We start from the raw sequence: 15,215 nt of genomic DNA on the forward strand, positions 1-15,215 counted from the left end.
TATCTTAGAAATATTTGTCTGAGGGAAAAAAAAAGAGAAACATCATCGATTCCTGACTGCGACGTGTTCCTCCACCTTGCCCTACAGCTCTCCTCTCCTCTCCTCTCCTCTCCTCTCCTCTCCTCTCCTCTCCTCTCCTCTCCTCTCCTCTCCTCTCCTCTCCTCTCCTCTCCTCTCCTCTCCTCTCCTCTCCTCTCCTCTCCTCTCCTCTCCTCTCCTCTCCTCTCCTCTCTCAGCGTGTGGACACAGACGAGTCCTTCAGGCTCCTCTTCTCGGGTTTTCCTCCAGCGTGGCTGTTCCCAGGGCCCCACTGGGCAGTGCATTTATAGGGTGGCACGTTGTCCTTCCTGCCAAAGGAAAAAAGAGAGGATAGATGCTGTCAGCCCCTGCAGTGCTCCAGCAGCAGGTCAGTGTGAGTGGGGTGTGCTCTGAGGAGAAGCTGTGTGTGAAGTCTCACTGTGAAATGCATCTGTGAGGAAGGCTTTGGCAGCTCAAGAAAATTAGAGGTGTTAAAGACCAGCTGGTCCCATCCCTCTCTGGCCAGAGCAGGGTTGGTCCTTCAAGGAGGATTCAAGGGCTTTGTGCTAACTCTGAGCTCTCCAAGAGAAGGGTCCCATTACTTCTCTTTGGGTGAACCCCTTCCCACTGTTTTCTCCATTGAGGTCCCTTCATTTCTGCTCATGAAGAGCCCTCCTCTCACTGTGAATATTTCCTTCTGGGGCATGTACCATCCCCAGGATGGCTGGGTTCACACATCTGCTCACAGCTGGATTGCCTCCAATGCCAGGATTGTTCACAGCTGGGTCAGAGTCTTTGGGGACAGGGATTGTGTGGCCAGGGAACACCCAGCACATGATGCCAGCTCTTCCAGCATCCAGACCAGTGCCTTCAAAGAGCCCACAAAGATGTGATACTGCTGTTTCACTGTGCCCATAACTCCAATTTTCTAACTCAAATTTTCTCACTCGAATTATCTAGCCAAATTTCAGTTGTCAGTATAGTTTGGAGTTTCCAGTGCCCCTTTCAGGCTGCAGCCCCAGCAGAGCTGTGGGAGTTTTATAACTGGCCTCCAAAGGAGCAGGGTTGTGATAAATACAAAGTGCTTTTTGCAGTGATGCCCCAGGAGTCCACAGGCTAAGAACTGAGCTTTTCAGAGCCCAGCACCACAGAACCAGCTCCCCAGCTTCCCACAGCTTATCTGGTGGAAAGACTTGCTTTATAACACTTCAGTTCCTGATAAGGAACTAAGTCTCATTACTCATTTCCCAGGCAAACACTCCTCTGTGTATGTGTTTACAGTGTGCATGATGAATTTTTGCTACTTTAAGGAAAAATAAATCTCTGCTAACAGTTAATTCTGCAACATTTCTGTTCTGTTTACTTATAGAGCCATTTTGCTTAGAGGTTGTAATTAAAATCCTCCATCTCACAGCCTGCCACTCTCACTGCCCCTCTTCCCCCCAGGTCCTGGCACACTGCTCACAGCAAGATGGGCACAAGTGACCAAGACAGCCTCAGCCCTGGTCTGTCTGTCTGTCTGGGCAGAGCCTGGCCTGGGGAAAAAGTGTCACAACTCACAGCATTGTGTCCAGAGTCCTTGCTTGATGAGAGGCTGAATTGCAGAGGGTGTGGGTCCTCCAGCATCATCCTCATTCAGGGAGGCACAGCCAGCACTGAGCTGTCCCAGAGCAGGGAACCTCCCTTCACAGCCTCTGCCAGCACTGGTGGCTCTCAGTGGGACTGAAAAGCTGACTCTGAGAAAAACACTGGGACCAGGAGCCAGAGGAACCATCTCTGGCTGCCCTGTAAGCCTGCCTGTGAGATTCCAGTGGAGAGTGGGGTCCCTCTACACTTACCCTAGAGCAGCCTTCACAATCCCCTGCAGATACACCTTCAGACAGCTTCTCCTTTGTACAAGTAGCAAAACCCAGCTATCCATTCCCATCCCAAGGAAGGCAATGAAACTGTGCTGGCAGTGTTGCTCACAGCAGCCAAGGGGCTCCAGTGACCCTTCAGGGTGCTCCCTCAGGCAGCTCTTGGCCCCCTCAGCTGTGCCTTGCCAGCTTTGCTCATTTTCCCCCACTGCTGTGGCAGGGCACAAACAGGAAGGTTCTCTACTTGTGCCTGATACACTCTGAGCTCTCAGTCTGCTCCCTCTGAGGTCAGTTTTGGTAACCCCCAAGGCAGCTGCTGACCCTGGGCAGGCTGGTGCTGGTGCTGTACCAAATCCTACTGGGCCTCAGACACTGGCAGGGAGAGGAGCTCTGTCACACACCTGTGTCACACATCCGTGTCACACGTGAACTGACCTGCCAAAGGCCATGCAGCAGATCTGGGAAGAGCTGAAAAGAGCTGATGGAACCCCAGTTTTCTTGATCCCTGCACCCTGACTAACCCCAAGGAATTGGGCTTCTCTGTAGTGACACAGAGAAACCTGCCTTCTTCACCACAAAATTGTTTGTTTTTCAGTACTTCTGCTTTTATTTGCAGAAGGAAGTTTTAATATACATTTTAAAAATTTGTAATAATGTAGTTGCTGATGGGACCCAGGGCTTAGAGGGCTTTACCTCCACCAGCCCCTCCCTCCCCACTGCCACAGCTGCTACCATTTACTGCATCTCTACAGTTCAATCACCAACCTAAGGCATAGTGGTATTTTGAAGAGATAAACATTGAGACAAAAATAAATAAATGAGGACCCTGGGAGGGAGACCTGAAAGGCACAGTGAAGTGAGAACAAGCAATTTCTCTGGTTCTGTGTCTAATTACATTGACATGTTCCTAGACAGCACTGGAGACCCAAACACAGCAGCAGCTGTGAACCAAATGGAGACTCATGAAAAACATCAGGAAGCCAGGCTGGCAGCCCATCCCTTGCCTTGGGGCTGCATCAGCACTGCCCATGTCACTGCTGACAGCCTTCCTGCCCTCTCCCAGCACTGGCTGGGCAGCAGGGCTCAGCTCCTGGTCCAATTTCTCTGCACCCACTCCAGTCACCCAGCAGCACTGCTGAGTGTCATTCCTACACTCCTCTATGCAAGTGAAGGAAAAAATATAATGCAAAATATGAAAAGAGGATAAAAGTGGGTCCTAAACTTCCTTTTTCCTGATTTGGTTAACATAGGACAAGGAAATCCTGTCATGCCAACAGCACTTAGAGGTGAGATTTTTAGACTCTGGCCTTTTTCAGCCATCCACTGAACTGAAGCATCATGAGGATCAACCACTCAGTTCACATCAGGTACTTGTGACAGTGTGTTTTTTTGGACATACAGCCAATTGACAGCCATAATCAAAGCACAGCTCTGCTACATGTTCATTGCACAGACAACAGTTAATCGTGCAGCCATGCAAACTGCTTTGCAAATTGAAATCTCAGAGGCATAGCAATTACAATACCAAATTTATACCACATCTCCCACTCAACTAATTGTACATCCAAAAAATCACCACTTGAATAATCTGAATACATTCACCTTTAGAGCTAAAAAAGCCTTTGCTACATGCTTGATCTCAACACAATTTTGAGTTACAGAACCCCATGGGAAAAAAAATGCCAACCTCTGATTTCAACAGGAAAATTGCTTCTATCTAAATACAGCAGATGCATAATTCACACTGACGTCTAACAGCCTGGTGTTCCCAGCAAAGCTTGTTTTTACTCTGCAAAACTGGGGATGTTGCTATTGCTGCCTGCAGCTCTCCCAGCACATCTACAGGACAAGCCCTGCTCTGAATGTAGTGTTCACATCCAAAATAACAGCACCTGGTTTCTAATTGTTAGCAAATCTTAAAGGCCTTAAAGTGAACTAGCAGACCTACAAACTAGGCTGATGTTTTGGATGGGTTGAGGTTTGCAGAGCCACCACTGGAGGCACATTTGTGCTGCTGTGGCATTTTGAGCTCTTTCACACACACATTTTTTGACTTTTGTTTCCATCTCGTGAAGCAAGGCAAGGTGGGGAGATTTGAGCTAGTGACTTTGCAGCTGGTGTATTAAAGAAAGTCAAAACAGAAGAGAATTGGTGTTTAAATTGCAAAGGGAGGTAAAAATAAAGTTATCTAAGCCATGTGAGTGGGATCAAAAATGAGTCAAGGCTGGAAAATGGGTAACCTCTGATCCCTGAGATTAAGAAATCTGGCTGCTGTTGTGTTGCTGCTGATCTAATTTTTACACTTTCCCTCCAAACAGAGGAGACACGTTTCCATTGTGTCCATCTCAGCTAAACAATCAATGCCTGATCAGTCCCAATGCTTCACTCTCAGGGATGCACAATTAACCAGCTCCATGTTTGACACTGCAAGGGGAGCTCAGTATTTTCTGGGAATGCCTGACAAGTTTCAATCATACAGAGCACAAACCAAATGACCCAGCAGATAATGACAGCCTGTGCCCTGACAGTTAGATAATGTGCATGCTCCAAAGCAAGGCCAATTAGAAGCAATAAAAACAAATTTGAAATGTTAGAGCAAAGGTCAGAAATGCTCAGACATTACCACAGGCTTGATTTTTCTTCTTCTCAAGCGCTCACCAGCACTATTTCCATTAAGTGAACATGTAGTCATGTTTGCCAGGTGCCCACCCGTCCATTACAGTGCATTGTGACTTCTGGGCCATACAAACCCCACTAAAGTGATGTGTGGAGAATCCCAGCACTACCTGGAAATCTCATCAGGTCCCTATCCTATGGCTCTGCCCTTCTGAGTACAGGGGCTGGCCCATACTGCTTATAGAGAAGGCAGAGGTTACAGGGTGTGCATGTCTCTCCCTCCACCACAGAAGGGATTCTGCTGCTTGCCATCCATCCTTCACTTCCTGGCCTCCCTCCCCAGCTCAGTGCAGCAAGACACACCTGTTTTATCCAGGAGACAGTGCCCAGAGGCAGGAATAATTAGTTTGTAGCTGGAGCCACACTATCACATAAGAGAAGGCGCCACAATTACAAGCGCGGCTCACACACAGCTAGCCTTGTGTGCCTCTGCTGACCCAGCTGCAGACAGCACAGGAATGGATTTTGTCTTGGCTCCTGTCCTCCCATTTCCTAAGGAGCAGCAGGACAATAATGGATTGCACTCACCTGAGGAGATGTAGCAGAAAATGGCAGTCGCTTGAGCTCGTTCAAGTTACCAGCAGAATATTGGGATTAACATCCTGTGTGCATCAGACATTATCCACATCAACCCACCCCTCACACAGGTCCCTGTCTCTGCTTTCCAAATCCCAGGCCAGGGTGATGCATGAAGTAGCACAAACACTGTAAATCTGCTTGTTGGGTTCTGGCTTCCTCAGAGCAGCAAGACCAGGGAAGGAGAAGGAAAGCAGGTGGGTACCTGGAGGCATACCTATGTGAGGATGCCTGGGAGAGCTAATCTAAATACATTTAGGGTTTAAATGCAAAGCTGATTAGTGAAACCACAGCAAGCTCTTATGTGATATGCTCCTTCGGAGTTAAAGTAGCCATAATTCAATTTATTCATTTAGCTCATTTCCAAAAAGTAAATTAAAGTGTAGTAAATTAAATTAAAACAGCTGACAGCACCTCCATTTTGAAAAGGATTGTTAACGTGGACCCTGACTACTTCATACAGTAATGCAGATTATTTTTGCTTGCCAGGCCCCCCATCAGGCACATCAGCTCCCCATCCTGAAGTATTTTTACACTCCCTCTGATCAGGGAGTCTCCAAGAGCAGCACCAAGCTGGACATGTATTTAGGTGTTTGCATGTGCTTCAGTGTGCTCAAATCCAGGGTAAAATTCTTGCAGCTGGCAGCCTTGTTCCCAAGTGTTGGAGAAGCTAATTGTTGTAATGAGGAATTTTGGTGAAGCCTCTGCTGGGAGCTGGCCAAGCACTGCACATCTCTAAACTCTGTAAATGGATCCTTTTCACTGAACCCATGCAAATGCCACTGTTCAAAACCTGGAAGGTGTTCTTTAGTGACAGCTGCAAGTATCAAGAGTTGCATACAATGTGCAGATGTGTGTGGGAGCAAGCTGATTATAATTACCAATAAAGAAGGGGGGGAAAACCCCACAAAATTATTTTTTTAGGCAAAACCGATAATTTGCCTTTAAACCTTAGTATTTCTTCCATTACTAACACAATTTACAGACCTGGAAACCAAATTGAAGTTGTTCTATTTTGCTGCCCTCATTCCATTTCCTCCCTCCTCTGCAAATTGTAAGAGGTTTTGCTGACCTTTCATTCATTTAGTCTAGAACATTTTTCCTGTTTATTACACTCTGCTCTCCTCTTAGCCTCTGAAAATGGTGGGAGAAAAGACAACAAGACAATAATTTAAGTTTGGGACAAGTGAGCTGGGGATGGAAGCAGAGCCTCTCAGGAATAAAGAAGGGAGGTGCTCTCACTCCCAGCTCTCATGTTGGTCGTGGCCAGGTCAAAGAAAGCACAACCAGATGCAGGTGAAACCTCAAAAATCCTGAGCTTGAAAGTGTGGAGAGGAGTTTTTCTGAAACACGGGTAGAGTTGAACTCAGGAGAACACTGCAGACCCAGTGGGGCAGAAGGACCTGCACTCAGCACATGCCAGAGAGCAGCCCAGCCCTGGCCTGGTGTCAGAGCCTGCCAGCCCACACAACCTCTGGGCACAGCTGCTTAGCGTTGAGGTGGGGCTCAAAATGAGCTGTCCAGGCAGAAGGACCTACCTGTGGTCATATTGTGCCCACACACAAAGCCTTCCCCATCCCCAGCCAGTGTGGTGCAGCAGGCAGTGCCCATGGCCTGTGAGCATGGTGGGACAGTCCCGTGGGCACATCCAGCCTGCTGGAGACACAGCTGGGCTCTCATACATCATCATTAGAGCTGCAAAGTCAAGCAGCAAAAGGAGGAATTGCCAGAATAAAGGCTGTCAGAGCAATTTTAATTCAACCTCCTGGCAGATATGCCTTCTGATGGGGTCTTTAATTACCTCATCACGGCCTACTTTTTCTTCAACAAGGCTGCTGCTTTATTCAGGGCACGATGGACAGACGGCAATTAATGAAGGGCCAGTCAATATTTTGTTCTGTCCTTTTTTCATTCAGTGTGTGGCTCCAGGCACTATTTGCCACATGCCATCAAATCCATGCTCTTAGAATTATTCATCTTCTTCTGAGCTTTTCTCTCATGTGTATCAGTATAGCAATTGTGAGGTTCCCACATAGGAAGGAAATTCTTTTCCAGCACTTCTGTGAGCAGAACACAGAAACTCAAAGAAGTTCTGTGGGTTTTACCTATAGGAAAATATAGGGCAGACATGACCTGCAGAATGCTCCACCAGCGAGGCCCAGGTGGGATTTCTCAGGATATCCACACTGTCTCTGTTCAAAGCCCATCTTCCCTAAACCTCTGACAGAGCTGTTTAAACACTCAGGACATCTAGAATTTGAAATTCAGTGTGCCCAGAATATGAGTAACATGGACCTGGTGGCTCTTAGAGAGAAAATGTCAGTGGTCTAAAGAGGGAAGATCTCTGGTGATGGTGGGCTCTGTCACAGCCAGGGAGCCATAGTGAAAGAACAGAGAAATGCTGATATGGGCAAAGGGATGAGCTTCAGGCAGTGCAAACTGACTGGCATTTGTGAATTTCTCACCAAAATTCTTCTTTTCAACCTTAGTCATTCTCTGTAACAGCTGCGCTCTGCTGTCTCCTAATCTCTTACAAATTTTTCACCTTTCACCAACCTCCTTTCAGAGGAGGACATTTCACACTTTCAACCCAAGAAATCTTAACCTTTCCTCGGGCACAAGTAGAAAGAGGTGAGAGCAGGACAGAGACTCTGTAAGAGGAAGAGCTCCCTGTGCCACTGGCAGCATCAAAGGGAGCCCCACTCAAATGGTTCCCAGTGAGTGCCCTGGGAGTGGAGCTCTGGTCACTGAGCAGCTTAGGAAAGGAACAAGAGGAGAGGGAGGGCATGAACCTTCATTGCTGTCCAACAGCCCCTTTCTGCACTGCTCTGTGCCCACTTAACCCACCCTTGGAGAGCTGTCTTGGTGTCCAGGACAGGCTCTCTGAGCCTCTCTCAAGCATGGCTAAGTGGCAGTGCTCTCTTCTCCAGCAGGCAGCACAGAGCTCTCTCGTGCCCTGCTAGAAATTCATGGGCCTGCTGGCTTGTCACTCCAAAGAGCATCCAGCATTTTCAGCGAGGCTTTTAATTCATTAGCTCACAGAGGAAAATATTCTAACCTCCTTGCTCTCCTCAGCTGAGTCACTGATGCTTTCCTGCCTCGCTGCAGACACATCACCTTCAGGAAAATAATTACATAGCATGCAGATAACAGCAGACATTATCTTTGTGAGCTGGGTGTTTGTTTGGGATCACAGGATCTCCCTGCCTCGAGGACTGCAGGACACACTGGGGTTACTCCTTCAAACCTGACCTTCCTTTGCAGGCTGTGGGAAACTCTGTGGTCACTCCAAGGGGAACTGGGGGATGCCTGAGGGAGCTCAGTCAGAGGAAAGGGCTGAAGGGTTCTGGGAGGAGCTGGATGAGCTGTGCTGGGCTCCATCACTGGAAGAGGTTGCCCAGAAAAGCTATGGATTCCTCATCACTGGAAATGGTCAAAGCTAAGTTGGATGGGGCTGGTCTAATGGAAGGTCCACCCTCTAGGGGATGAAACTGGATGATCTTTAAAGTCCCTTCCAACCCAGAACAATCTATGATTCTGTGATATGGTGGCATTTGGGCTCCTGTAGGCAAGGACAAGTGGAATTTAACCCCAGGTCCAGCCAGCCAGCTAGGTTCACTTACAGGCACATAATGACACTATACCCAGAATACAAATACAGTTATTTCTCTTGATTCTTGAAATAAGCTGCATTTTGGTAGCAGAGGGTGCCCTACCTCCAGCCTCAGTCTTGTTCTGTAACCAGAGCTGGTCCATCAGTTATTGCCTCTTACTCCAGATGATCCTGATCCCATTCCCACTGAAGTGCCTGCATTGCCTGTGCTGTAGGATGGCTGCTCTCTCACAGCCTGACTGCAAGGACAAAGCTCTTGTAAAGGTGCCTGAATTTGGGTACCAGCCCTATTTCTGACCCTCAGGTCCACCTCTCCCTCTATGTGCCTCAATTTCCTTCTCCAAAGCACGGTGATTCCAACACAAACATTTCCTTCCTTGCGGCCAGACGTGCTCTGGAAGTGTTGCAGGTTGTTGCTATTTCCAGGCCTGTCATTCTAACACATTTTGGCTGCACTAATTCCCTCAAACAGAAATTGTTCTGCCTGTCCTAGTCTGGGACAAAGCAGGCAATTAGCTGTCCCTTACACGTTTATTAACTCTGCAGCTTTCTTTCAATGACTATGTGAAATCCAGTAATGTTTAAATATATTTTCATAAACTGTGGGCACAACATGTCCTGTTTCCACTAATAACCGTGCCATATAATTAGTCCTGATTACACAGATATTTAGTATCATTTTACATATTCCAGTCCTTTCCTAGTGCCACTGCCTAGCCAAGGCATATTTAAAGCTACAGCCATCTCCCTTCTGTTTCCCAGCAGTTTGCAGCAATTCCTTTTGAAGAGGATTGCAGTTAACACAGCAGCTTCAAAGAACAATTTCATGATGGACATTTTAGGTGCATCTACATATATATATATATATATATATATATATATATATATATATATATATATATATATGTATGTATGTATATATAAAGGCTCTGATCAAATGTCAGATGACAAAGCCCAGGATACAAATACAAGGCATTTATCTACTTGCAGGGAAAAGCTGGTATTTGAAATCCATCAGGAAATTAACAACATGAATCTTTTAAAATCCATTCCTTAAACATCTGTTGGCTTAGGGCTGAACATCGACCGTATTTAGGATTTTACTGGGAGGTAGCACCCCCCCAAACAAAAGATCCCTCACTGCATTAGGCTCTGGTGGGGGGGACAAGAAGAATTTGCTCTGTGCAACCCGATTAGAGATGTGTATCTTTCCCTGCTGGCGTGGCTGTCTCTATAGAGATGGACATGGATATTTGATGAGATTAAAATGCTTCACTTACCACTGTCAGTGGTTCTTTAATTTAAAATGAAGAAAGCAAACAACCATTCCTTTTGATGAGGTAACTGGATGATGCTATGGAAAAGCACTTTGCTGTCAGGTGGTAATTAGGTTCAGTAATAGTTGTGGGTTTTTAGCCTTGGAGGCTGTGGCCCCTGGGAGTCTGAGAGAAATGATACATTCAATTTCCGGAGGAGAGGGAGATGCTGGATGCTGTTCTCTGCTAACCCTGCAGGTCTCTGCAGATAAGAGCATTCGGAGCTGCAGTGCCGACAATCCTCCTTGAGCCAGCCTAAACTGTGGTGTCAAGATCAAACAAACAGAAAAGGGAGATGGGCTCAAAGCAGGCCTGACACAGGCAGCCTGGCTCTGACCACATGTATGAGGAGCTGCCAGAATGGCTGCAGTGAGAGGATTTTTAAAGGAACTCCAGCAATTGCTCTCTGGTCTGGGCTGATATTTGTAACATCCATCTTACACATCACTAGAAAATCTTCAGTAGGAAAATGTTCCTTTGCAAACAAGGAACATTCCCACAGCTACTCTTTTAAGGGAGGAAAAAAGCAGGAAAATGGCAAGGTTCAGCTGCCTTCCTTGCCAATTTGGAATTGCCTTTTCCATTACAAAATATAAACTATATATCAAAATGTAAACTATATATATTGGTTGTGCTGTTAAGAGTTGAAACCCAAATGAAACATTCCAATTGGTCCAAATGCATTTAATTGAAATTTTTCAGTTTCGAGGCATTATTGCTGTTTTCTCAGAACAGAGGCAAATACTGCGTATGATGTTTCCCATGAAACAGGTGCTCAGGTTCCTGCTCTGTTCCCCTCTGATGTTGTTACACAGCTCAGTGGTATCTCCCCTGCCCCTCACACAAGCTAAGGGACACTGAAAGGATGCAGCTGGCCAGCACCAGAGAAGGACCAGCAGTGCTGCAGGGAGCCAAGCCCGGGCATTTCATGCCTTTGTGCCTTGCTCGCCAGTGCCTGACTTCACACCCCACTTCCTTTTGGGCTAGCACCCCCTGAGCTGATTTTGAACCTGGAGCAGGGGCTCGGGGTGAGAGGGGATCCCTGGACGGAGTGTCCAGCTGGGCTGGCAGCAGGATCCTGCCTCTGGCTGCCAGCACAGCTCCAAGGGAGGGAGAGCTCTGCCTCAGCACAGGCTTGCCAGCCACTTCCTGAAGCACTGAAAAAGTTTTCACTTCCAGAATTAAAACTTTGCGAAATAAAAGCGGGTCTGATTCGCTCTCGGGAGATAAATGAAGGGTAAGTCCATTAAAGATACTGTGGTGAGATTGGTGCACAGCAGACAGAATTCAGGAAAGATGTCGATATCTCCAAAATCCTCTGAATATTTTTTTCAGACATAAACCAGGTATCTTTCCTGATCACAAATGCTTTATTTCCAAATGGAATTTCAATAAAATAAGCGCAGTTAGACTAGCACATGTTATAAAGCTGTAATGCAGTAGCACTGAAGTTTAGTCAGGAAAGGTATTAAAAAAGCAGCCCAGCTGAAGCAAGAGAAATTGCTTTCTGACCTACCGAGTTTTAGGAGTCGGTGCGAGTGGTCCCTCCACCAAGGAGTTCAGCCTGTAGTAATCCAAGAATGTCCTGGCCACATTTCTTCCAAGCTTCATATCTGTGAGTTTTTAATTAAGGAGCATTTTCTTAATCATTAAAAGTAATAACAATAATAATAATTTTAAAAAAAGAGCAGAGTGTGAAGGTAAGTTATCGCTGTTTAATGCAAGAGCAAGTTTTACATCAACCATCCCACAGAGTTCAGTCTCCAGGCAAAAAAATTACTTACACTGGCAGATAAGGTGGGGGTCATCTTGTTTGCTTCTTGTTTTCACAGGCAGATGCTGCATAGAAACACAGACAGGAGGAAACAATCTCCCTTTCCCCCCACACCTGGCTGCAGATCCCCGTGGTTCTCATGAAATACACTAGACAAAAGGGGCCCTCCAATTTCCACATTCAGGGAGAATAATTACCTTAAAATGCTTGGATACAGGCAGTATTTCTGTATCCAGGATACAAGGTCAGCTACACCACAGTGTGAACCTGCCATGGACCAGTGTACTGGAGGTTGGGGTTAATGCTGTAGTCCTGCACGCCTTTAGCTCTGACCCCCAGAGTGTCATGGGAGCATTCACTGTTCTCTCCCTGTGTTGCATTCAGGACCTGAAATGGTGATTTTAGCACCGACCTGGAAGGACAGCAGGTTACCTTAACAAGTTCAGCAGTAACTCTGGTGTTTCTTCTCACTAGCCACGATTTCTCCTCCAGCTGACCCCTAAACCCAGCATTAGGGAGCTGCTGCACAACAAAGCTGCCATGGGGACCTCAGGGGCACAGGAACCAGACCTTCCTGAAGACTCAGCTGCTGACAAAGAAGTTGAATAACCTGTGGATTGCACTGAAAAACAATATCCCAGACAACATGTCCATGGGGTGAACCTGCTGCTCATGTGAGAAGTCAGCATTAAGCCTGCCTGTTACAGAGCAGCATCCCCTTACCATCCACAGGGTGATGTCCAGCTGGGAGATACCAGTGGGCTCCATTATCCACAGCTGTGTTGTGGGGACTGAAGGCTCCTTTATTTTCCTATTTTGAACTGATGCCTACCCTCAATAACCTCAGGGTGCTCCAGAGCACTGCCCCAGAGGGTGGTGGTGAGGAGCATTCAGCAGGGCTGCTGCAGCAGCTGAGGTGGGCACAGCACCTGGGGAGTCTGAAGGGATCTCTGCATCCAACACCCAGCAGTCCAGGAGGATAAGCCATTGCTGGGGTGTTTTGTGTGTGTGTATGCATACTCTGCTTTATCAGTAGTTGTCTGCTGATGTTGCCATTAGAGGAAAATTCTAGAAATGCAAATCCCAGGGGCTTCCAGCAGCGCCACTGAAGGCACTGGCTCCTAAATGAAGCTTTTATTACCCACCCACTTACATTAGACACATCAAAACAAGTCAGCCTGAGACATCAGGTTCACACAGCAATGTGAGCTCTCTTTATCGTTTATTTATTTATTTATAAGGAAGGTCAAGCTGATGTGACAGTCTTTACTTCTCCAGAAATCCAGCCACCAGCTCTGCTAGTGCTGCAGTCAAGTCTAGTGGCTGAGGATGACTCCTGATGTTGCTTTTCTCTCCAATGACCTTATCCTGCTTTTCCAGCTCCCACTGCTGTGCCTGGGGATGGTTCCATGGCTCTGTCCCTCCTGAGGGTCTATCCTGACACACTCCTGATCCTCATACCACGTGTGCTGTGGGCACCTCTGTTCTCCTGGCCAGCAGCAGGGCAGAGCTGGAGCAGCTGGTGCTCCCAGCTGTTGTTTGCATGGACAGGGAGAGGCAGCTCTGTGGATCAGCACAGGCTGTGTGGATCAGCACCAGCTGTTCCTCAGCTGTTTCCCAGCTGTTCCCCAGCTGTGGCAGTGCCCAGTGAGCTCCCCTCGCAGCCTACCAGCACTGCTGGGCAAGCCCTGCATGCAGGGAGGCTCAAAAAGTTGGAGACAGCCTGAAGTTCACCAATTCGAGGGAGGGCAGTGTTGCTCTGGAAGTGTTTTGTGGTTGTTTCTGGAATTTGGGGACGGCTGGGGGCAGCCTGGTTGCTGCGGATGTGGACTCAAAGCGGTGGTGAAGGTGAAGAGTTCAGAGTAGTCTGAGGAAGAGGGGAAGAAGGGGAGAGGGCTGTCAGACACTTAAGGGATTGAGAAGACTAACATGGCTTGATCTTGTAGTTTCTTTCATTTGCTCGTCACTTTAAAGACATAAAGTGGTAATTGGACTCAGTAAAGTCTCGAGGACATTTTGTCAGTGGCAATCTCAGAAAGCTCCTCTGCCAGAAGTGGAGAGGAGCTGCCCTTTTCTTGTCTCTCTGCATTGCTTTTGTTTGCACGGTGGGAAGAACCTGACCTGCTGTCCTGGGGGAGGAAGCCCTTGGATGGCAGTGGGTGCAGACCAGGATGTGGCTCCACGAGCTCCTGCCTTAACCCTGACCTGCAGGAATCCAGTTCCACTGCTGAGCTCAGCTTAGGAACAGCTTTCTGAAGCTGGGGACAGCTAACCACTGGGATAACCTGCCTTAGCACATGAGGAAATCTCCAGACCAGAGCTCTTCAAGAACAGGCTAAACCCAGAGCAGACATGTATGGTTTAGGTGTAACTGGTGCTGCATGAGATTTGGGTAAGGAAACATAAAAGGGCCTCTCAGGCCACTTCATCCCATTTTCCTACCGTTCTGAACATATTTTGCACCCCACATAGAGACTGTTTGCTAAGATAGCCAAGAAAGGTAAGGGCATTTTGCAGAGCATGGACACAGATGGAGAGCGTGAAGAAACTGGAAATGCAGTGCCACATGCATCCATTGAAAAGTCACAAAATGGGAATAACTTGCAGTCAGCAATGATGAAGAGAGACTCAAGCCAGCATGGGATAAAAAATGTGCATGTTCTAATACTAATCTCTCCAGCCATCCTGCCCCCTCTGCTCTGCCTGTCACTTCTGCAAGGGATGAGTGGTTTCTGTCATGGAAATCAGGCACCTGATACATAAAACCAAGGGCAGAGCATTGGTCTCTCCCTGTGACTGTCCAGCCTGGGCAAGAGCTGTCATGACTCCCTCAGCAAGTGCCAACAGCACGTGTGTGCAGAACTGGTAGAGGAAAACAAATTAAAGCAATAACATTTGCATTCATCTGTGGTGCACGGAAGGCTCAAGCTCCACTTTGGCATATAGAGTATCCTGAGCATGTAAATAACAGCTATTGCAACCCAAACCTACTTCCACTGGGTGGATTGGTCGGTTGGTTGGTTTTTAACCAGCTTCCTTTCTGCAGTCACACGTGCTGTGTGCCCACAGGAATTCCCTTCCTAGCCTGAGCTGCACTTGACAGAAGGCCATTTCCCTGCTACTCCCATCATGGGAGCTCAGCTTATACAAGACAGCCAAAATGCATTTGGGAGAGTCATGTTGGGAACAGCTGGGTGTGTCCTTACCTTCACTGGCACCTGCAGCTCCCTCTGATCTCTCTTCTTCCTTCAGAGACTCATTCCTTCACACTCCGTATTTCTACTTGGAAATGGAAACCAGTGTCCCTCCCACAAACGCCCTTCTCACAGCATTCACTCTGTGAATGGCATCAGCAGATTTGGGGAGATTTCAGGACAGTCTGTTTA

General features: G+C 47.4%; 1 protein-coding gene across 1 annotated transcript in view; it reads right to left on the bottom strand.

Moving 5' to 3' along the window:
- Positions 1–217: 217 nt before the first annotated feature.
- LOC132076575 (cytosolic carboxypeptidase 6-like) overlaps positions 218–15,215 on the bottom strand; it is a 205,766-nt gene continuing 190,768 nt past the window's right edge. Inside the window, exons 7-8 of the mRNA XM_059477703.1 lie at positions 11,572–11,668; positions 218–347 (exon numbers count right to left, since the gene is read on the bottom strand). Of these exons, the coding sequence (XP_059333686.1) occupies positions 233–347; positions 11,572–11,668 (212 nt within the window). The 3' untranslated portion in view covers positions 218–232. The remainder of the gene's footprint in view (positions 348–11,571; positions 11,669–15,215) is intronic.

The sequence above is a fragment of the Ammospiza nelsoni genome, chromosome 9, assembly GCF_027579445.1.
Source record: "Ammospiza nelsoni isolate bAmmNel1 chromosome 9, bAmmNel1.pri, whole genome shotgun sequence".
NCBI classification, from domain to species: domain Eukaryota; kingdom Metazoa; phylum Chordata; class Aves; order Passeriformes; family Passerellidae; genus Ammospiza; species Ammospiza nelsoni.